Source organism: Amblyomma maculatum, chromosome 11 (genome assembly GCF_055883805.1).
Source record: "Amblyomma maculatum isolate TAMU_Amacu chromosome 11, ASM5588380v1, whole genome shotgun sequence".
In the NCBI taxonomy this organism is placed as follows: Eukaryota; Metazoa; Arthropoda; class Arachnida; order Ixodida; family Ixodidae; genus Amblyomma; species Amblyomma maculatum.
Genome location: NC_139354.1, coordinates 41,932,197 through 41,955,412, shown reverse-complemented (window position 1 = coordinate 41,955,412; position 23,216 = coordinate 41,932,197). Strand labels below are relative to the sequence as shown.

The 23,216-nt window shown below is 45.7% G+C and overlaps 2 protein-coding genes across 3 annotated transcripts in view; one reads left to right on the top strand and one right to left on the bottom strand.

Annotated features, from left to right (window-relative positions):
- LOC146173639 (excitatory amino acid transporter 2-like) overlaps positions 1-23,216 on the top strand; it is a 51,593-nt gene that overhangs the window by 19,696 nt on the left and 8,681 nt on the right. The window contains exons 3-6 of the mRNA XM_084583951.1: positions 12,026-12,071; positions 16,539-16,737; positions 20,378-20,573; positions 22,112-22,272. Of these exons, the coding sequence (XP_084440077.1) occupies positions 12,039-12,071; positions 16,539-16,737; positions 20,378-20,573; positions 22,112-22,272 (589 nt within the window). The 5' untranslated portion in view covers positions 12,026-12,038. The remainder of the gene's footprint in view (positions 1-12,025; positions 12,072-16,538; positions 16,738-20,377; positions 20,574-22,111; positions 22,273-23,216) is intronic.
- On the bottom strand, positions 1,288-12,366 carry LOC146173640 (uncharacterized). Of its 2 annotated transcripts, none has more exons than XM_084583952.1 (3): positions 12,083-12,366; positions 4,135-4,431; positions 1,288-1,800 (listed from the first exon to the last, which is right to left on the bottom strand). In XM_084583952.1, the coding sequence occupies exons 2-3, from the start codon at positions 4,429-4,431 to the stop codon at positions 1,483-1,485; spliced, it is 615 nt and encodes a 204-aa protein (XP_084440078.1). In that variant the 5' UTR covers positions 12,083-12,366; the 3' UTR covers positions 1,288-1,482. The 2 variants fall into 2 exon arrangements, with proteins under 2 accessions (XP_084440078.1, XP_084440079.1); XM_084583953.1 differs by lacking the exon at positions 12,083-12,366 and adding an exon at positions 4,547-4,678.

Below are 23,216 nucleotides of genomic sequence, written 5' to 3'. Positions count from 1 at the left end.
TAATACATAACATACAATCACCACCAACACACAATCCACAGCATAATAGAATCTCAGCCTCTGCTCTCATCTTCAGTCACTGGCCAGCTGCGCACATGTGTTACCACAGATGCGTTTATCAAGGACACAGGTGCTATCACAGGAGCTAGGACGATCTGTGGCTCATCCGGCATGACGTCGAGAGGAAAAATGACAGAGTTTACGCTGTAGGCGTGATGCGCAAAATCAACCGCACCTGTTTAGACTGTCGTGTACGAAATTTGCGCAAATTTCGAGTCACGTCGTTAGGGGTCCGCTTTGGGTTAAACGTTTGTAACCTAACAAGCGCATGCAACCCACAGCAACCTTGTCCCACGCAGTGGCGCTGTCTCCTTAAACGCCTGGAGTAAATTATGGAAACACTGCTAAAACCACGCTATGTATAGGCCAACTATGGCACCGTCGTGTTATGATAGATCGACTCGGCGAGCATTGCCTTGATGCGACTGCAGCGCACTCCTAACGGCCGTTCCGGGAAACACGCTGCCGACCACCAGCAATGTGAAGCATGTGAACGTCGAACAGAGAGCCAACTTTGTAAAGGAAATAATTTCTTTCGGTGGATGCACTCTCGGTATGAGGGTGCACCAGCGCAGGTTTTTACTGTTGTCGACGAGGCTTTAGGCAGTGTAACCTGCTTTTCTGCGGCACAATAATGTTAGAACACGATGGCTATTTTGGCCGACGCTGAAAATGCTATTCTCTCGCAAGACGTCCTAAACATGCCAGCTTGGTACGCGAACTCAAAATAATGAGACAACTACACTGGCGTCCTTGATGCCTTTCATGCAGAGAATAATAAGTGCCAGAATTGAAAGTTATGAATTCGGAGGATTATGGTATAAAATACTTAGAGAAATAGAAATGATCGGTAATGAAAAACTTGTAAATAAAGTCTATCGTTAATGAGCGCGCACATATTCGAATAGACGCATAAAACCGATATTAAATAATATAATAGTACGTGCTAAAATTCCAGTACGGTAGTGTAAATCTCGTGCGCTACAACCACGGGATTACTTTTTTTTTTTTTTTGCAGCCAGAAAAAGGAACACTGCGTACGTTAGGCTGAAATTGCGAATAAGTCGTAAAAATTCAAACGCAAGACATTAAGCAAATTTATTTGTATTTTTCGTTCTGCTCCGTAACAGCATTATATAAATCATTCGTAAAGAAAACTAGTATATCTTGCTTTAACAAAAAAACAAAAGCTACGCCCTGTACAAGTGGGGTAAAACATATGCCAGTGGGATATATACGTGTGAATACCATCCGACGTTAATTTTAACCTTTGCTTTGGTCCACAGATATTCCAAACATAGAAAAGTACAAGCTCATGATTGAAACTACCACCATAGCCATAAACGCTGCCTCCCTCCAAAAACAAAGGAGATTGATTTACGGGATCTTGTTAACGTTGTTCTCGACTCTAGCTCCCATTGGTTACTGATTCGGCGTGCCGCCGAGTCGTCCGATGCCCTGGAGTTTCTTGTTGTAGTGGGCGTCCGTCTCCAAGTGCTCTAACTTATACTGAAGGTTCTTGAAGAGAACGATGCCGCAGTATTGACACGAGAGGTCGACCTGTCCTTCCCCATAGTTCTCCATCGTCTCATCCTTCGGTGGCAGAGATGTGGTTGCCATGGGCGACGTCGTTGCCTGCTTCGGTGCCGTGTCGGACAAGGACAGGGCGCGCATGCCATCACCGAGCGATATCTGGCGCAAGACCTCTTCTCTCTGCAACGCCTTCTGGTGCTTTCTGCCCTGCAACATAAATGGAAAAAGAATGTAGGTTATTGGCTCTATAAGAGTGGTAGCTAGATAGTTTATTGTAAGGGCAGAAAAGCCGGTCAGAAAGATGAAAAATTCTAGGGGACACTTGACCACTAAGCTGCGATGAGGCGAAAGCCCCTATCGCGTGGTGGTCCGAAGCCCTTCACTACGGCACCTCTTTCTCTCTGTTTTCACTCCCACCTTCGCGATGACGCGATAGCGTAAGCTACCAGCTAACATATAAAGCCTCGCTTTAACTGAGCCGTATGAACGTGCCTGCGTGGTCTAGGGATAACGTGAATGCAAAGGTTTTGGCATGCTGATTCTGATATCATCCTCCTATATGAAAGAAGAGGTCCTAGTTGGCAGCTCCTGCCAAACGTAATGTCAGGAAGTGCTCGGCCGTGTCAGCTTCCAACTACCGCCTCCCACGTAACGAAATAGTTACGGATGGACGGACATGATCTGCGAGGCTATAATGGCTCATAGCTTTTAAAGGCGATAGCTTTTAAAGGCTATCGCCTTTTTAGAGCAGCAAGTCAGATATAAAGGCTATCGCCTTAATATCTGACTAGCTGCTCTTTGCTGGGGAAGGAACAACAAAAAGATGGTCGGCTAGGTGGCGATGTGGTGAGAAGACATGAAAATATATACGGGCACATTTCTTGGCATCATAGTCACTAGCCGAGGCCCGAGTCGCTCAACAGGCGTGAAAATTCGGCCGCATTGCCTGAATATCTTTTCAGCGCTCGGGCCAAGCTAGCGCTAATCACTAAGTCCTTCACGAGTGACCTCTATCAAGAACTAGTTGGGGCTGTGAAAGTTGCAGTGCTCGTGGTCTCTGTTCTGTTGTGACAGTTTTGTACGGCAAATTCAGCAAACTCGCGGCGGCATAGCTTACAAAACACGCAAACAAACGACACGAAATGACAGGTTTTTGCTTTCGCCTAATCCTAACCCGCCGTTATCGCGTCCTCAAAGCCTCAGGCAGACATGCACTTGTCTACTTCAACATTGTTGACTGCGCAGCTCACACCCAATTCAGGCACCTCCTGGATAATCCAATTCCAAAAAAAAATGAGGCCACTATATAGAGCTTAACTGTGGCACTACTGCAGTTGCAACGGCATAAACACAGCAGACATCCCCCGCCACACCCACCTTTACTAAGCACTGCAAACTGACATAAACATATCACATCTAAGCTGTTGGCGAAATTCGCATTACTACACACCCGTCGTTGATAAATATTTGATGACGGACCGCACCCACTACCAGACTCATACGGATCTCCCGGCATAAGATACATTTTATAATATTCTTAATTACAGGAAATGAACACAGATTTAAAGTTACGTGGAATCACGACGTACAGGGCCGTCGAAAATATGTGTGAACACTGCTTCAACGTGGCCGCGCATCGAAATAGCGCATGAAGTGGCGCATGCGCAAAGGGGCCTGGATATAATGCTCTAGAAGATTATAGCCTGGAAGCGCACCGCGCTTTTTTCATTGAGAAACGCACAGGTATGTGTGCTGGTAGCGGCCAAACGCAATGAGATGGCGTTTCTGCACTTCGCACAACGCAGCGTGTTGTTCCGTTCTAAGCAAGGTTATCAACTGGCGTACCAAGCTTGGGCACGGCAATCTCTTATCCGCTGGCGATGCTAATAAGCACCTGTAAATGAGTGCCAAGCTAAGCGGCTGATTTCGGATGACCTGCGATGTTCGTCGTCTGACAAACGACACGCTATCGATTTTAAAAGTACCAATGCCATTTGCTTTATCTCGCCGCGGTGGCGCAGTGGATAAGGCGCTCGAATACTGTGCCCTATATAGGATGCGGGTCCCGCCCGCGATGGCCGCTTTTCGATAGGGGCGAAAGGGCGTCCGTGTGCTGTGCGATGTCAGTGCACGTTAAAGATACCCAGATGGTCGGAATTTCCGGAGTCCTCTACTACTTCGCCTCTTATAGCATGAGTCGCTTTGGGACGTGAAACCCCACAAACCAAACCAATGCTACTTTTTGGTTGCTAATGCTTTGGTCGCTCAGGGATTAAAATGCTATCACATTTGCAAGCACCGCCTCCAGACCCGCGTGCTCCCGAGCCGCTAGCCTCGATGCGCTGAAGCTCTGCGGAACAAGACCACGCCGAGTTCGCACATATTTCACACGGTCCAGTGTACAGCCGGACCTCGTTAGCCCTAAATGATATTCTCTCAACAGGTAGATGTGAAATATTGCGGGGGGGAAACGGCATAAGACGCATACCATCACATGCTATGGCTAAATCTCGAAGTGTTTTCTCGTGAAACCCAACTCACGCTGTTATGGGCAATCAGGGCCTCTTGGCAGTTCATGGACACATTGCACAGCTTGCACACGAACGAAAGCAAGGTACTATGCGACAGAAGAGTGGCCGCGCCAACAGCAGGCACCGTTGATATCTGGGTTTCCATGCTGGGCTCGACGGCAGCTCTTAAACCTTCGCTCAGCGTTTCCAGCTGCTTCTGGGTGGCCACTTTCTTTTGGTGCCTGGCGCTCTTCACGTGGTCCATGTAAGGCACCGGGCCGCTGAAATGCATGCTGCAGTGCTGGCAGGAGTACACTGTCGACGCCATCTGCGAAAAGAACACACGGTTGCGTTTGGCTGACATATAGTTGCTCAACAAGACAAGTAGCACGCCAAGCTTCCAACACGTTCAAAATATTTCGACTTGCTCTGTACGTACTTACAGTCGATAAGGAAACAAAATAAGATTAGCACGATAACATCATCCTAGGGGCGGAAATCGCTCCCAACGGCTGGCGCGGCCCTGTTCTTATAGGAGCACTCGTGGCGCTTCCAAGGTCAGCGCCACTGGTCGCGCTACTTGGAAAGAAACGCGTGCAGATGATGATGATGAACAATGCAAAGGGCCGTTGCGAACTGTGTGGCAAAATATTCAAGCTCAAAAAATAAGATTACTCCAAAGAACTAGAAAGTAAATAGTATAAAATCCACAGTGAAGGCATTTTTCATTCCTTGCGTAAGAAAAAAAACGTGTCATATTTGTCATCATCATCATCATCAGCCTGACTATACCCACTGCAGGGCGAAGGCCTCTCCCATATTTCTCCAATTAACCCGGTTCTGTGCTAGCTGCATGCACTTGACCCCTGCGAACTTCTTACCTCATCCGCCCTCCTAACTTTCTGCCGCCTCCTGCTAAGCTTTTTTTCCCTTGGAATCCAGTTTGTTACCCTAAGCGACCATCGGTTATCCTCTCTTCGCACTACATGTCCTGCCCATGCCCATTTCTTCTTGATTTCCACTAGAATGCCAGTAACCTGAGTTATATCTCTGACCCACTCTGCACACTTTATATCTCTTAATGTTGCCCCTACTATTTTTCGTTCCATAGCCCTCTGCGTTGTCCTCAACATAAGTAGAACTCTCTTGGTTAGCCTAAACGTTTCAGCCCCAGAGGTGAGTACAGGTAAGATGCAACTGTTGTATACTTTCCTCTTGAGCGATACCGGTAAGCTGCTAGTCATAACCTGCGAGTGCTTGCCAAATGCGCTCCATCCCAATTTTATTCTTCTTGTTATTTCCTTTTCATGGTCCGGATCTGCGGTTACTACCTGTCCTAAGTAGACATATTCGCCTACTACTTTCAGTGCTTCGCTACGTAACATAAACTGCTGTTCCTTCCCGAGGCTGTTGAACATTACCTTAGTCTTCTGCATATTGATTTTCAAGCCTACCTTTCTACTTTTCCTGTCTAGGTCATCAATTATTATTTGCAGTTCATCCCCCGAGTTGCTTAGTAAGGCAATGTCATCAGCAAATCGCAGATTACTGAGGTATATTCTCCATCTACTCTTATCCCTAACTGCTCCCATTCCAAGTCTCTGAATACTTCCTCTAAGCAAGCTGTGAATAGTACTGGGGAGATCGTGTCTCTTTGCCTAACACCTTTCTTTATGGGAATTTTGTTACTTTCTTTATGCAGATACTATGGTTGCTGTCCAGCCACTATATACATCTTCCAGCACTTTCACGTCTACCCCCTGATTTCGCAATTCCTGCATCACCGCCGAAATTTCTACTGAGTCAAATGCACTTTCGTAATCAATGAATGCTATCTATAAGAGCTGGTTATATTCCGAGCATTTTTCTATCGCCTGGCTGATGGTATGGATATGATCGATAGTAGAGTACTGTTTCCAAAAACCTGCTTGATCCTTTGCTTGATTGCAGTCTAAGGTTGTCCTGATTCTATAGCGATTACCTTAGTAAATACCTTATGATGTATCGCTGTACCCGTAGGCCAGCTGGAGGCCACAAGCGTCACTACCGGGACAGAAAGCTAACGTGTTTGCCGTTAGGCGCTGCAACGACCGCGCCAGCAAAAAAGGGTACTGACCCTGCTACGCATACGGATGACGTGCACTGCCCAGACGGCGCTGCAACTGTTCCACAGCGCGCCTAAAACTGCGGCCGTCCGCCGTTCGTGTCGCTACTAGTCTTGACCATACTCTAAGCAACTACATTCCATGCAAAGGTTTATGATAGCATTGTTTTCCCAGTTGCTCTCTGCTCAGCCGAATTAGCTGACGCACATCACGCGTGGCTTCGGTAGACCACGGAAGCTTAATACCTACAAGCGCAGGCAAGCCGAGTGGGAAAAGCAGCAAGATATTATAGTTGGTGCATCAAAAAAAAAAAAAAGAATGGTTCTCTCGCTAGGCTATGCGTTAAGGCGCTGCGATCGCCACAGGAAGCTTCAGCCCATATTGCCCGTATACCTTGGGCATACACTGCGCCACATTCGTTTGGGACGCGCGGCGTCAAAAAGTTGTATTTATTTGGGCCCTCGTCGAAAGGAGTGCTTTCATGTGCAATGTAAAGGCTCTTCCTCTACACATTGGCAAGACCGACATGTACCTGGCTTCCACTGTCATTGATGTCATTTGTTTTTACAAGCAGCATTGCATTCTTGATGCACGCCAGGGCGTGCAACAACAATTGCTATCCCACTAAAGGCCAACTGGGATAACCTTAATGGCTATAGCCAAGTTCTACTAAGCGTGGGCTGTGAATGAGGCAGCGTGTAGCTTTCACTGCTTGAAAGGCCGCTTATGTAAGAGAGCAGGCTTAGCATGTTGTTTACCAGCTGAGCTTAGAAGGAAAGAGAAGTAGCCAACGAATCCAATGAGCAGAGAGTCTTCAATAAACTATCAGTTGGAAAAATTACGGGGAACCTCGCCCTAGGAGTAGACATGCTGGTGTCTTTAACGTTACTTTTTTATTCCGCGAATACTTCTACATTTTTAGCTTCAGTTAGTTTTTGCGGAAAGGACGGCGCAGTATTTCACTTCCCAGTGGACACCTACACTTGTCTGAGGTGCATATGGCGTTGGTTCGAGTCCGTATCACAAACTAACCTCCACTTAAGTAGCATATGAATGCTAAATGGAAAGCGAAAGAATATAGTCACCACCCTTAACAGTGAACAAAGTAGGTTTACGGCACGATTTTGATACGAAATCACATGCGCATCTTCTCCGAAACCGTTTTCCTCAATTTGATTACGACGATGGATTTTCGACTGAACGAGCTGTATAGGCTTCAAGTAATATAGTTATGCACCATCTGCGGATTGAAATTCTATTGCGCCCTTATTAGGATTTGCGCCAATGCACCATCTGCGGATTGAAATTCTATTGCGCCCTTATTAGGATTTGCGGCAATGCACCATCTGCGGACTGAAATTTTATTGCGCCCTTATTAGGATTTGCGCCAGTGCACCTTTATTCTCAGGCTGAAACGATTGCATAAAGAGCGGAAATGGGACACTAAAACACGCCGCCCCAGCCTCTCGTTCACACCGCCCGCTCTCTGATGGAAACCTGTATACTTCTCTGAGGAAACATTATACGCCCGCTCAGCCGTAGAGCCTACTGGAGTGGTCACGCGGCTTGCTATGCCAGACACATGATGACCCATTGGGAATCACATGACAAGCCGTCGCCTCGAGAAGAGGACCTAGTGAAACGTTCTCGCGTCACGATCTCGTGCGCTTTCTGTGCGGTTGAAACCGGATTTTGCGTGAATTCGCAACGTCTTATTCGTGACTAGCGCAAACGTGGCGAATATTATTTTAGTATCCTCACAATGCGTTACAGAAGCTGAGAGTTAACCTTAACCTGTAATCTTACTATGTTGTCGAGAAAATTAATCATGTATAAAAAAGGGCGATAACTATTGATTGCACACGAATGCCCCGGGAATTCTGTAATTTAAACTATAGAAGCGGGCGAAATTTCATTTCGGTTACGCGGGGTTCGAATAATCATGAAATTCTACTAGATCGAATTTACCAAGCCTCGCTGCGTTTCCTATATCGCTCCAACAATGCGACTCCATTACTGCTTTGACTGTTGCTAACAGAAATGCTTTCTCAAAAAGGAGCTGTTCTGGTTCTGTGGATTCCTTACATTGGTCACAGATGGACCAGATTGTCCGTAGACTGTAGAGAGATGTAGGCTGCCCTTACACTTCTGGGTGCACCTGGAAACTGTCGGTGTGGGTTACAGAAAATCTGTAGTGATTTTGGTGGCGCTAGTGTCAGCGACCGGCTCCCACACAGTGTACACTGGCAACAAATTAATTCAGAGAGCTCCACAATACCGCACCATGCGAGCATTGATAATGCCTAAAACATAAATCTTCCTCACAAATTTGCACTACATAGTTTAGACATCATTTCAGATGATTCTTGATCATGAGTGTTGCGGAAGCACTAACAACTGCTCCAACGCTATAGACTGGAGAAAAATACAAACACATTCCGTAATCTTCAAATTTTAAATAAGATAAGCCCAACAAAATACACGAGTTACTGTCCTTGGTGCGGTGCAAGCCCCGCACTCTATCACATCTCTTGGGAATGCCAGGACAAACCTGACCCAACGTTAATAGTGCCATGCCCGACACACGAGCAGTGGGAGGCGGCCCTGACCAGCGACAACCTGGACCAGCAAGCCTGGATTATCCAGCTAGTCCGCAAGTCAGCTGCTGCCAGCGGAGCCCTGGTCTAGGGGCACCGACCACCCAGCTCCTGCGAATTTTTACTGATTATATGCTCATTAAAAGCTCTCTCTCTCTCTCTCTCTCTCTCTCTCTCTCTCTCTCTCTCTCTGTCTCTCTCTCTCTCCATACTGATTGCACAGTCGCCCGCATTACTAAATCTAAGCGTGGTACTTGACAACCTAAGGAAAGAGGGAAAAAAAGAAGCTTACGCTTATGGTTGCCGATTGCTTTCTCGTGACTGCAGTTAGCGGTGATAAAAAAAAAAAAAACGAAGTCGCTGGTAAACCGTTGGTTCGTGTTCAACCTTCCGCGAGGGGGCGCCAATATTTCCCTCTACCCTTTCCAGCATTCTGGTTATGCTGAATGTGCTAGAAATTGGCAGCCACATTTCTATGCTAGCGTGAGACCACCTGAAGGAAAAAGCGACCACGCTGTGTACCCGAGCACAGCAAAGCTGCTTTTCTGCACACTTTGCAAGGACATCGTCGAGGGAGCGCAGCTGCTTTTGACGGGGCGTGGATGATAGCGCACGGCTGCCGGGGAATCGTTTGTGACGGCGAACCACCGGCATAACGAGGGAAGCAACACACCGCCTTTGAATATGTCTGAAGCTCACCATAATGTGCGACGCCACGCCCCCTGTGTTGCTTGAGACGTGCCGACCACCCGTCTGTCGCACACGCCAGCGAAACAATTATACTCTATGCCGATCTAACACCCTCGTTACACCTGACGCTATACTACATCAGCGTGTCAGGCGCGTGAAGAACAAAGGAAGCTTTAGTACGACGAACGGTTGAAGAAGAGAGCGAGAAAAACCTATAGCGTGAAGCGATAGTTCTGACCTAGGCGCGCGGCGAACCTCTCGCCGCGCGCCTAGGTTGCAAATATACCACATGAAAAGGTCCCGTTCAATTTGCTGACTCCCACAGCGCACAATTCATATCCAGTCCTCACTTATCCTTGCGGACTGGTTTAAATAGACATGGACAATAAGCAAAGTTATAAATGAGCAGTGAAGACTACGAAACAAAAACTTTGACCGCTACTTTTTTTTTTTTTTTTTGCGTGATATTTCTATATTCAATGTGTGATGAATTCCGATGTTAATTTATCCAGATGTAGAACGCTGTTAATAAAAATGTGGATATATTTTGTTGCGGTACGCTGCAGTCTATCGGACTGCCAAAAGTTTCTGCTGTAGTGTTCTTATATCTGCCCCACTGCCACATTACATGGCGTTATAATGGTCTGTAATTATATCCTATGTATTATATGAAGTACAACAGGGCCAAATTTATCTCAACTCGAAGTAAAAAACGAAATGAGGCCTTAGAAAAAATTACATCGTTCTTTGAATCAGGTTAACAAGGCCACCACGATGATTGCAGGATTACTGTTTTCTATCCCACTGAGCAATCAAATATACTTTTGCTGGTATTTGGTCGGATTAACCGAAGCGTACACAATTTTGGCAGCATTGCATCTCTAAAAGTAAAGAAAAGAAGCAATCGACTTAATTCGGCATTCGGATTCGACTCAAATGAATTGATAGATCGATCAGTTAGCTTATCATGGCGTAGTTGGACAGTCCAATTTGTTCTGCAATTCCTATTGAATTCCCATAGTGCCTAGGACATTCTAGGCATTACACTACCGCCAAGTGGTTCATGGGGCCTCCAATAGTGTCATCACTTCCTATACGATATTAGTTGCTTGCTCAATCGGTTTCTTAAAGTTTTGACCAAATGAATTTGTTGCCCTCTGATTAAAAACATACACACACACAAATTGGTTTCGAATTGACCTTTCAACTTAACCCAGTTGCTTCCTTGATAGGGATCCGCGGTTTATTTCATCAAAACAATGAACTAATCTGATTCCTTTAAAAAATAACAGTAGCTTTATCTCCTGAAATGTTTTCGTCCGTTTCCACCAACACCTCGGCTGTGATAAAATAAAATTTCGCTCGACGAAAAAGCGCCACTGGTCTCAGTGCGAGAGTCCTGTGAAATGGGCGTAAAAGCAGCATTTGCATGTTGCGCAATTATATTCTGAACTCGTGTTTGTAGAGTCTGACTACACTGTTCCTTTTGGGCTATAATGCGTGATGAATGATGTGGCTGATGGCCATCGTAGCGTGAAATTCTCATAATTTTAATCCTCTTGTCACTGTACACCCCAGACTACCTGGGGGAAAAGGTGATCGGGTCTAGGTGGAATCATGTTCTTTTTTCTTTCTTTTCACTAGGCAGTTCAAATCTACAGCAGAATGAACTGGTTCGGTGGTTAGTTACCGACTGGGTTCAAATGGTTGAGCCCAATTGATGGCGAAAATACAGTTGGAATTTGGCCATTTTCCTTCTTCAGTAATTGATGCAACTGAACCTCTGTCGCTTCCATACCGGAATCACGTGGGGAACAAGGACACTTTTGGTCATAAGACATAAAAATGGCGAGACCTGAGTACTCCGCGTAATTTATTTAGAATACAGTAAAGCACACAACATCCTTCAGGTAAGTATTCAACGGTAGTTCAAATTTCAAATGGAATAAGATCTCGTGCTCGGCCGGCTATACAACTGCATGCTCAGTGAGTGACCGACGTACCGTATTAAGATAATGCAACGTTACTGCGTAGCGAAAAACAAATACTCAAATCATGACTTTCGCCTGGATACTAGGTTCACGGAGTTCTTGATAGATGTGTGATCAATGAAATCAGGACTTTTGCCTGGACTAGTTGGTTCATGGCTAAATGGTGAAAGAACAGCGCCAAACAAGCGAGGACGAAGAAACACGAAAACGAAGAACTTGATTGAGTGCTTGATTTTAGTAAATAAACAGTTGGCAGTCGACGCCCGTCCTGTGTTCACGTGTTTTTTCTTCCTCGTTTGTTTTGCGCTGTTATTTCACCATTTATCAATGCAATCCCGTGGAAGGCATCTCTGATGCGATGATCGCTTACCAGCCGTACCGACGTTCTTCATTTCGGTCCAAACTAAACCATCCTTCAAAGGCTACTAATTACCGGAAACTAAAGTATTATTCCCAGTAATTGATCCTATACGAACCTATTCCATCTCAGGGGATTCCCCTTGAATTCTGACACCGAAACTATGTTTCTATCGTTCCAGGCAAGACCAAGACATGGAGGAGGCTGAAACGACCCGCAAACAAAAGGTAGTACTCACCACGCAGCTATGGATGTGTACAGCCGGGGAAAATCAAATGCAGGGCTGCGGAGACTATCCCGAGGCGTGCAGGCCGTGCGCGCAAACACCAACGAAGCGTAGGTCAAATTTCGAATAACCTTAAGCGAGCGGCTACTGCACTAATGGTACGTAATCTTCTAAAGGCAAACTGACGCATTCTTAGATTTGTTCCGACAAGAGCACGCGACCGGCGATCGCCACTCGAAGTCTTGCACGCGTCTTGCACCACGATGAACCCAGCTAGCTGGCGGCCATTTAATCTTGTATCCGTTGGAACCTGCGTGCAACAGGACTGCTGGCGCCATCTAGTGAGTATTTACCACACTACTTTTAGCTGCCTCGCTTTTTCTTCGGTAGAGGACAATGTTATCCTTCAAAACAAGAGTGGATGCTACAGGCTTTAGAAACCGTGTTTTTACTCCGCCTTTTTTTTTTTTTTTTTTATGCCCTTAAGTTGGTCTATGGGAAAGGGAAGGCGCAGTATATGTCTCACTTCTCGTCAGGCACATACACTTGGTTAACTAATCAACTAAGCCGACGTAGGCGTTGTCGGGGTTCTGCGACACACATAAAAGGTTGGCAGAAACCAAGGTGAGTTGGGTGGGCTGACTACTAATATGACGGCCTCGGTACTGCTCTAGAACACTGCCGTGCTTTTTTTTTTTTTTTTTTTTTCACAGTTTCCCCGCTGCTCACATTAATTTGTTGAGGATGTATTGCGAAGTGAGAAATGAATTCAGGAAAAATGTTCAGTTGGTAATTAAATGCGTGCGCACTTCCTGCATCTGAATGATATTTGTGTCAGTGATAAACATATATGATATCATCAGTGCGCAGATCACTGTTATCTTTTGCACGGGCTTATCTGTATTTTACTTGTATGTTGAGCGATTTCTGTTCAGATTTTTACACTGCAAAATGTGTCATACCATAAAACCAGGGGCAAAAGGCTCGTTATCACATGCGTACGAAAGAAGCTAAGCAGTTTTCTGCTGTTGGCCACTTTGGCATAAGCTATGTTGTAGAGAACATGGAGGAAGGAGCCTCCATGGTAGAGAAGATTTTTTCAGTGACTGGTGCTATATCTCGATATCGTACTGTCCTCCTGGAAAAGGTTTAACTTCAATTGTACTTACAATGCATTATTTGCCATGGTCATAAGCTATTGCAGTTTAGTATGAGCAAGCACCGAAAGAACAAATATCGATAAAATAAGAGTGACTCAATAGAGGACATAGTCAACGTCGATCGCCAGTCGAAGACCAAGACACCTCCTTTGCAGAGTGCGAATAATGTAAGTAGGTTTGAATATTATATTAGAGTGTCGCTTGTTCATGCTTACAATTCCTTTTCAGCATGACAATCAAAGTTTTCTTCGTACCATGGCGTTACTGCGACCTAAAACTGGCCCTTTTATCCCCGAATTTCCGACCCCTGTTCGTTCTATACTTTCGCATTCAGTACAAACTGGAATCATTAAAACACAAGCTACCAGTCCTGCTGAATAAACTTAACCAGGGAGCCTTCGAATCGACAAAATAGCTAAAGATACACCTTTCAGATTTGTAGAATGAGGAATATTGATTGTCGTGAATATTGTTCCAACAGATATTTTTTCTTTTTTTGTTTTTCGTACGTTTTCTTCATAGTGTTCGCAATCTTTGTTTTGTTTTTGTAAGAATGGGGAGTTTATTCAGCAGATCAACAGGACTTGATCAGCAGGATTGAGCAGATCAGCGGCGAACACAGCGGCAGCGAACACAGTCAGATCCAGCACGCGCAGCGATCACGATGCCACTGACTGGCATGTTCCTTGTGCACTTCTTCCTCTTCACAATTACCCGCGGGACGAAGAGGAGACATCCTGGCGACTTACGGCGTGAGCAAGACGGCAGGGTCGTAATAGGTTTTGAGGCGCTGGACGTGAACAATCTTGCGTCCGCGCCGGCGTAGATCATGGGACGGCGTAACAGGGTCCACCACATAATTAACCGGAGAGGTGCGCTCCAGAACACGGTATGGGCCATGGTATTTAGCAAGAAATTTTGAAGACAGTCCAGGGGCATTGGAAGGTATCCATAGCCACACAAGAGCGCCAGACGAGAAGTGCGGTGTCGAGTGTTGGCTGTCATGGTTGGATTTATGGCGGTACTGGGTGTTAGCCGTGAATGCGCGGGCGATTTGTCGACAGTCTTCTGTATGCTGGGCTGCTTGAGACGCAGGTGTATACTCTGATATGTCTGGCTGATACGGGAGTATGGTGTCGATTGTAGCAGAGGGGTGACGGTCGTAGAGGAGAAAAAAAAGGAGAGAAGCCAGTAGTAGACTGCGTTGCGGTATTGTATGCGTACGTGACATACGGAAGGACGAGGTCCCAGCTTGAGTGGTTGGAGGAGACGTACATAGAGAGCATGTCGCCAAGGGTACGATTGTGGGGTTGCTGCAATCATGTCGGTACCATAAGATAGTGATGAGCAACCGCGTTCTTGCCCGGAGCCAAATGGCACCGCAATAACGTGAAGATAGCCTCGCTGGCACGCACCAAGCGCTCACCCATCATAGCATCACGGTGGCAACCATCCCAAACAGGCCACGGATGCACTTTGGTCCAAGCTGAATAAAAGTGGACCTAGTGAAAATGCGACGAAGTCCTTATGGCTTTATCACCACGGTCATTTCCAGTCACCAGAACAACGCTTTTAAACTACTGTAGTAGAAATCCTCTAATGAGCCACGCAGTATGAGGAGGAGGACAATATCCCATCTTTTGGTACGTGGTTTATTTTTATTTTTTTTTTTTTCATACTACCAAGACGGGCTTCCGTTGAACTCCTGATTTCAATCTCTATAGCGTGGACTAGACCATAGATGTTTTCTTGATCGCAATACGTAAAGACTCCCATGTGCCCTCCAGAACTTTTATGAATGATTAAGAGAGTTTAACCTAAGAACATATGCATTCGCTCCAGGTCCTTTCAGGAATCAGGATTCTTAACTATTCGTTGAACCAAGCAATCGAAGTACTTAGTCAATCAATGAGTGAATCAGCATGAAGTCAAATACAATTATTTTGCTTGTTTGTTTGTTTTTTTTAATTTTTTTGTGAGGAAAGGACAGTCAAGATAAAGAGGTGGACAATGACGAGTCGCTGTGCTCCTGCACAGTTCCGCAGCCCATGCAAAATCCTGACCATGTGATATGCGACACGAGCAACTAGTACAGCCAATAAATAATTTGTATTATTGAATCAGTGTGCTAAAGGTGAATATGTTCAAATTGCATGCACATGTTCAGTGCTATGCACATGTTCACTATGAGGTAGTACGTAATCTGCCAAAAAATATTCCATTAATAAAAAAGCATGACACTTTCAAGAACAAAACAATTTGAAAGTTGATTTTTCAGTGCTGCAATGAAAGGAGGCCAATTAATTTTGTTAGCTACAGACTACAAGCAACTAGCGCACAGATTGAGAGCATTGCAAACAACCGGCACATGAGAGGGCTGCTCAATTTCGCCTCAAATCAACCAGCAGCTATCCTTAACCTAAATACACACGCACGCAAGCACGCACGCAAGCACCCCCCCCCACACACACACACACGCGCGCACACACGCACACATACATACATATACACAAAGAACTTAGAATAACAGTCTGTAAACATCAGAACCCTGGCTACCAATAGGAATCGATCCTTCTAGAAGAGCTATAATGAAGCCGATGCAACTAGCTTGGGTTACATAAAATGCTGGGGTGAACTAGGGATGCGCACTATGAGTGAGGTATGAGTGGGCCAACTCCCATGTTTACAGTTCTCGCATCGCTTCAGCTTCCCATTTCGACAGCGTTATACTGAAAATAAACCATACCATAAATTAAGGAGCTGTGGTGAATCGAAGTTACCTTCCGCCTTCTAATAGTAAAACATATGTTATCTCTAAAAGCAAGAACACAGTGAAAACTGACGGACGAGTGTTGCCGCAACAGGATGTTTCCGCAAGCTTCCTGTAGTGGCGTAAAGTGTTTTGTTTTTTTTTTCTTATAAAAAAAAAAAAACGAACCGCTTTCGTGCGTCGCTTTACGTTCTCGCCCTTATATTTTTATTTATTTTGCGTACTAAAGCACTTCATGACGTTGTGGCACGAGAAAGACGAAAACTTGCGGAAATTATGGACATTTAAACTGAGTAAACTTTCGATAGTCGAAGTCCTCACTAAATTGGTGCGCTAGAATCCAGCCGGTGTGAGGAAATGTCCCTATCGAACTTCACAGAGAAGAGAGCTTAATTTAGTGAACAAACGATTACATCGCAAATCACCTAGTTCTACGCTTTGTGGTGATAACGTACGTGACGTAGAAGTCTGACGATGTTCTTTGAAGGACCGATGCAAAGAACCTGAGTGTCCCTTCATGAACAAATTTGCCCCCCAGGTGCTGGCATGGATGAAGAAGCACCTGCAGCTCAGCCTGAGCATCGTGGGCATCATCCTGGGACTCGTCGTGGGCTACTCCGTGGCGGCTGCCGAGCCGAACGAGGACATCACCACACTCTTATCGGTGCCCGGAGAGATCCTGTTGCGCATGTACAAGATGCTCACTTTGCCGCTGGTCTTCTCCTCCGTCATTGCCGGTAAGCTCAGCCCTAATAACATGTTTTATTGCGAAAACAATACTGCTAGCACTTCGAGCCTTTGGCGTGTCGTGGCGCCTCTATACATGACCTTTCACGTGACTGTGTGATGTCATGCCAGACCGAGAGACGGGGCCCCAGCTCGCGCCATCGGATGGTGGCGGTGAGTCTTTACAGGAGCCGCAGCGGTGACGTCACGCCATTTTCACGTGACCGTGTGACGTCACGCCAGACCCAGAGACCCAGCTCGCGCCATCGGATGGTGGCGACGAGTCCATACACGGCGTTGTGTCGCAGTCGAGAGAGGGCGCTCGCTGTTTGTGACGTCATGCTAGGAGGATAAATGGGGCTGTGGCTCTGCTCATCGCAGTAGTCGGGGCGGAGCCGCCAAACAAGGCGCCTGAAAAATTGCTTTCGCAATTTTCCAGGCTTACCCAAGCTAAGCCCTCAGCCAACTTTTTTCAAGGGACTCGGAGGGCAAAGTAAATTTGTCCTATTCAGATATTGTACAGTCTTCCTGATTGTTAACAATACACAGCGAGCGTCGAACGAACTGTTGGTCAGCGCCTCATAACGGCGATAATTGCATGCAACACGGCCAGAGTTCGCGCACGCGCCCAAGGAAAGAGCGTCGTCTGCTACGCTGTTCCGATCACTAGGACACACGCCCTGTAACAATATCTGTTTGCAAAAACCCGACGGGCAGGAGAGCGCATGATGTGCATGAATATGATGTGAGACTTAGACATGATTTCTGTCGAATTTTATATTACGGGAGGCCGCGCTGGCGAAGCAAAGTAAAGATAAGAAAAAGCAACAGATAAAAAATACAGCAGCACGTGGAAAACATTGCTTGGAATGCGAACCTTCTGATGTGAGCAACCCCCTGTGAGGTGGGAATATGATAAAACAGGCAGCAAGCGGATGACGTGTGCAATACTGCCCGCTGTCTTTCTTTCTTTTTTTCCTTAAGAAATATATTGTGGCAGGGTGTGTCTTCGTCATACATGGCAAAATTACTTTTGAAAAGGAATTAAATTACATTACTAATTACTTTGCTGAAAATCCCAGAAAAGTAATTAAATTACATTACTCATTACTGCTCCCAAAAAGTAATGAAATTACATTACAATTACTTCTACTGAGTAATTAAATTACTTTTAAATTACTTTCTAGTTTCCATCCATGCAAAAATAAGCAAAGCTAGTAAGCAAAACAACTTGTTCTCCAGACGCGAAGCACCCACATTTTTTCGTCTTCCCGCCAAATTCCGTCCCAGAGAGCTATTCCTTCTCTCTCTCCTACAGTACGTGCGATTACAAAAACAAGACTACCGCAAAAAAAAAAACAAAAACATGGTCGAACGGTCCTGAAATGACCGGCGAACCCAGCGTCTTGCTGGCCCGGAGCTGTCTCCACCATTTGACGAGCCCGATGAGCTAGGTTATTTATTGCTTCCGCACTCCCAAGAATCGACGTCGGCACATTTGTGCTCAGTGCTCAGTTATGCTCAAGCCACGGTGCCTCTCGTCATGGACCCTTCTGCCTATCTCCCCCAACCCCAATCCTCCTTTGCCCCGTGGTGTTGAATGTAACCAGGCACCACTGTGTCCTAGCCGACGCAACAGGGAGTGGCGCTACGCCGCGCTCCAAACTAGTTTTCAGCTCCAGCCTTCTGGCATCATCTCTCCCTTCAGCTTTCCCTTGACGTCTTTTATCCTGCTGCTTGGAGAATGGTTGAGGTCTCAGACGCACTGTTCTGCTCAATTCTGTCCCCCTTTGCCGAGCCGTTACGCTGGCTTTGCTTGCCGCACGCCGTTCCTGCTTTCGCGGCACTCTACTTCGTCGTCTATTGAAAGAGTAGTGGCGCATTTTAGTAAAAGTAATTTCGAAAGGAATTAATTACTTTGCCTGACAAATTACTGCCAAAAAGTAATTCATTACATTACTTAATTACCAACCCGAAAAAGGAATTCATTACATTAAAAATTACCGAGAAAAGTAATTAAATTACAGTAATTCCATTACTGTAATTCAATTACTGCCATGTATGGTCTTCGTAATCGGAACAGCGTAGCAGACGACGCTCTACCTTCGTGCATGTGCGTGAACTCTCACTGTGTTGCACGCTTATGGCCAGTATGAGGCGTTAACAAACAGTTTGTTCGACGCCAGCGCTATGTTATTAAAGATCACGACGGCTGTACAGCTCTCTAATAACCAAGAGAAAACCTCTGGTGAATTCCGATTTAAATAAAACACGGCTTGTATACCCCAGAAAAGGGTAAAAAAAAAAAAGAGGAAAAGAAGACTTGTCACTATCACCGCGCTATTCGCAGATGAAAACTTGGGCGACACCTTACCTTGAGAACCTTTCGCGACATAATTCCTTGATGAGGTACTGTTAGCTTGTCCGGCTGGCGACCCAAACAAGCCCAGCTTTCTTTGCCTCCGAGACGTAGCAGAAATGTGCTTTCAATTTGTTTTTTTTTTTTCCTCCGCTCGCACCGAGTAGCTGAAACTGGCATAGAAGGCTAATCACCTGCGCTGTTGAAAATTATTGTCATTCAGCTGCGGAGTATTGTGAGATATATTTGCGAGCGTACTCGTATGTCGACAAAAGTGAGCTGAGCTTGCAAAGTGTTGCAACATTTGGCTTCCGATATTTGTTCAGTGCTGCCGTAGAAATTAGCTGACCGCGTATTTGAAAATAAATGGCAAATAAACCGTAAGAGCATGATATGTCGATTATTATGCTGCGAATTTACGACATGGGAAGAAATACGATCAAAAATTCCAAAAATCTGGCCAACATTTCTGGGTATATTGGACAGAGGTTATGATCTCTTGAGCAACCATTTTTGTTTTCTAATTAAGCATATTACTTGGTTTTGACGTCACGCCCTTTTGAACCAATCAGTCTTCCTCGACACAGTGTCGACGCCGCCTTTTTCCGCCGAATAAGAGTTGTTAATGTTACGACGCTGTCGAGTTGAACTGCGCGCGTGGACAGCAGCTTTCAAACCGCTGATCGCAGAGGAAACGCTGCACCCCCTTGCATTTCAGAACGGTGGCAACCTGTCCCTTTTGTAAAGACATCACGAATTTAAATAGAGCAAAGGGAAATTTTAAATTTTAATCTGTATTCAAAAATGCGTCTTGTACTGCAGGACAAACGTTAAAATAGAAGAATGAACCAGGGAATCAAACTTTACAGACAACAATAATTAGATGAATGTCCCTCACTGTACGTTTAAACACACTTTAGACGTCAGCAGAAAGGTGACACGTTGTCGGCCACATTGGTTGGCTTCGCTGCAATGACCGACGACAAAACGTCTTCCCAGAATCAAGAGAGACGGCGTAAATAAATGCAATGTCACCTTGAAAGAAGAAAGGTGGTGTTCGTTACATGCCGGCGCGTAATAGTCTTCGCTGTTCGGAACTACACTTCCTTCCTTTCTTTCTTTCTTTCTTTCTTTCTTTCTTTCTTTCTTTCTTTCTTTCTTTCTTTCTTTCTTTCTTTCTTTCTTTCTTTCTTTCTTTCTTTCTTTCTTTCTTTCTTTCTTTCTTTCTTTCTTTCTTTCTTTCTTTCTTTCTTTCTTAGCCTAATGTTTTTGGCGTCATTACCCACCCGCAGCGCTCACCAGAGTGAAGCCGGGCACCGTAGGACGGATGATGACCCGGATGACGCTTTACTACGTAGCCAGCACCATGTTAGCTGCCTTCGTAGGTATCATAGTGGTCGCCATCTTCAACCCTGGCAAGAAGATCCTGCAGACAGACGTGAGCAAGATCGGCGTGTCCGGCCTCGACTCCTTCCTCGACTTTTTCAGGTCAGCGCTCACTCCATGGAGATTCAATTTACTACATTTTTCCGGTATCTCAGATACCATACTCCGACATAACCCATTAAATCTGGGTCGATATCTACATATATGTTCACGCCCGCAACGGAAGCTGTATAACTGACCGCCAGTGTATGCAATCATAGGGCGGGTACGAAAAGGAACATCTTCAGAAACATACCTCATTACTTCACAGAAAAATTTCTAAACTAATTAGGTCCTCCAAGCTCCGATTCAGGGATCTGCTTAGAGTTTTCGCGCACTTTCTTCCTGGTCCGTTGACCTCATTTTCACCCTCGACATCGCGCCTGCCAGTTTATAGAAGAGGATGTCCCAAGCTAAACTCGGCCACATTTTTCTAGCTAACGTCACGGAGTTTTAGCGAGCGCAGTAAGCGCGAGCGCGGAGTTTTAGCGGGTTAGCGAGCGCAGTAAGTACAACACTAGAAAAATAAAATTGAGCTGGCGTTGCAAAAATGCATGCATGTACACACACACACACACACACACACACACACACACACACACACACACACACACACACACACACACACACACACACACACACACACACACACACACACACACACACACACACACACACACACACACACACACACACACACACACACACACACACACACACACACACACACACACACACACACACACACACACACACACACACACACACACACACACACACACACACACACACACACACACACACACACACACACACACACACACACACACACACACACACACACACACACACACACACACACACACACACACACACACACACATACATACATACATATATATATATATATATATATATATATATATATATATATATATATATATATATATATATATATATATATATGGCGTCTCGTAACGTCACAGAACCGGCCGACTAACACTCCGCCGGGGTGGCGCAGTTTATACACTTGTTCAACAAAATAATTACGTACAGATCTTGCATCGACATCACGCTGCGGAGGAGGTCTTCAGTCTGATGGGCGAACTTGTGGTAATGAAAATTCATTAGACACGGTTGTCAGCCAAGGGGCATGGCAACCACGATCTTTTACTGGTGTATTTGTACCAATTCATGCAATAAAGAAAAAAAAAGCCGGGGTGGCGCTGTGGTTACGGCGCTCGACTACTGTTCGCAAGGACGCGGGATCGAATCCCGGCCTCGGCGGCCGCTTTTCGCTGGCGGCGAAAAGCAAGGCGCCCGTGTGCTGTGCGATGTCAGTGCACGTTAAAGAACCCCAGGTGGTCTAAATTTCCGGAGTCCTCCACTACGGTGTCTCTTATAGCCTGAGTCGCTTTGGGACGTTAAACCCAACAAACCAAACCAACCGGCCGACTAATCAGTGCTTAGCCTTGCCACCTGCCAATTGTCATTTACTAGAGCCATGCCTGCGAATTTTCGCTCACAACGACACATTTCCTGGTAGATGGCGTCTTTAAAGTTGGCGCGTTAGAATAACATCTGGCATCCTGTCTGCGCAGGAACATGTTTCCGGAGAACATCGTCCAAGCCTGTTTCCAGCTGCACCGCACCGTTCGGATTTCTCAGCCTCCGCGTTACGTGCCCCTGGGCGTCAACGCCAGCGAACTCGAGCCTGACATCGTGCGCAAGCTGCAATACTCAGACGGCCTAAACATCTTCGGTGAGAGAGCGCCAGCCACTCTCTTTACAGTCCGTTATTATAGGGAGGTCAATGGCGGAGTTGGTTTGCAGGACAGTCGACTGCCTTCGAGGCATACTGGGCACTGTTTAGCTATGTAACAGCCACCGGCTTGAGTGACAAACTGACTGTGCTTCACGTCCCCTTTCTCTTCCCCTTTGTCTTCCCCTTTCTCTTACCCTTACCCATTTTCCCTAGTGTAGGGTATCAAACCGGAAGCCTTTCTGGTTAACATCACAAGTGCATGGGAAGACGAGTGCTGCAATGTAAATGCACAAAAAAGTAAACACGGAAACTTTTCTAATGCATCTATTCTCATCTCACTAAATGTTAGTTAATTTCGCATCACTGCACTCTAGAGGAGGAGGAAGATGAGGAGGAAAGGCAGGGAGGTTAACCGGTAAAAGAAACCGGTTTGCTACCCTGCACTGGGGGAAAGGGGTGAGTGGGTATAAAAGTTGTGGGTGAGAGAGGGATGGGTGAAGACAGTACAGTCAGATCACAGACATGTCACATCACATCACGTCACTGTCATATCACGTAACGTAACAGCAAAATCATAACCTTTCGATTAGGCCTGTGCGCTCTAGAAGAGCCCGTTAAATGATCTAGGAGCGTATCTTTTTCTATGACCTTCGTTTAGTTCGCTGCCTTGAGAAATGAGCCTCCCTTGGAGCATAAAGCGGTTAGATGAGTAAGTCCTTGACATGGTACTATCGCGTTCAGTATGAGCTACACCTCAATACAGCTTCCCCGGCCGCTCACACGCAGCATCGTCATACTGACCGTCATAATAAGTATTTGTAGTTGCTTCGGTTCTGTTCTTGCTAACTGGTTATAAATAGATTAGTGGATAATAATGTGGATAGCGATAATTGTGTTAGTATAGGATGAAAAAATTCCATATTGGTCGCATAATTATCAAG

Excerpts from the sequence above, each read along its gene's own strand:
- LOC146173640 (XM_084583952.1), bottom strand. The coding sequence starts at position 4,431 with ATGGCGTCGACAGTGTACTCCTGCCAGCACTGCAGCATGCATTTCAGC. Across the intron at positions 1,801-4,134 it reads CCCTGATTGCCCATAACAGC|GGCAGAAAGCACCAGAAGGC; the intron begins GTGAGTTGGGTT and ends TTTATGTTGCAG.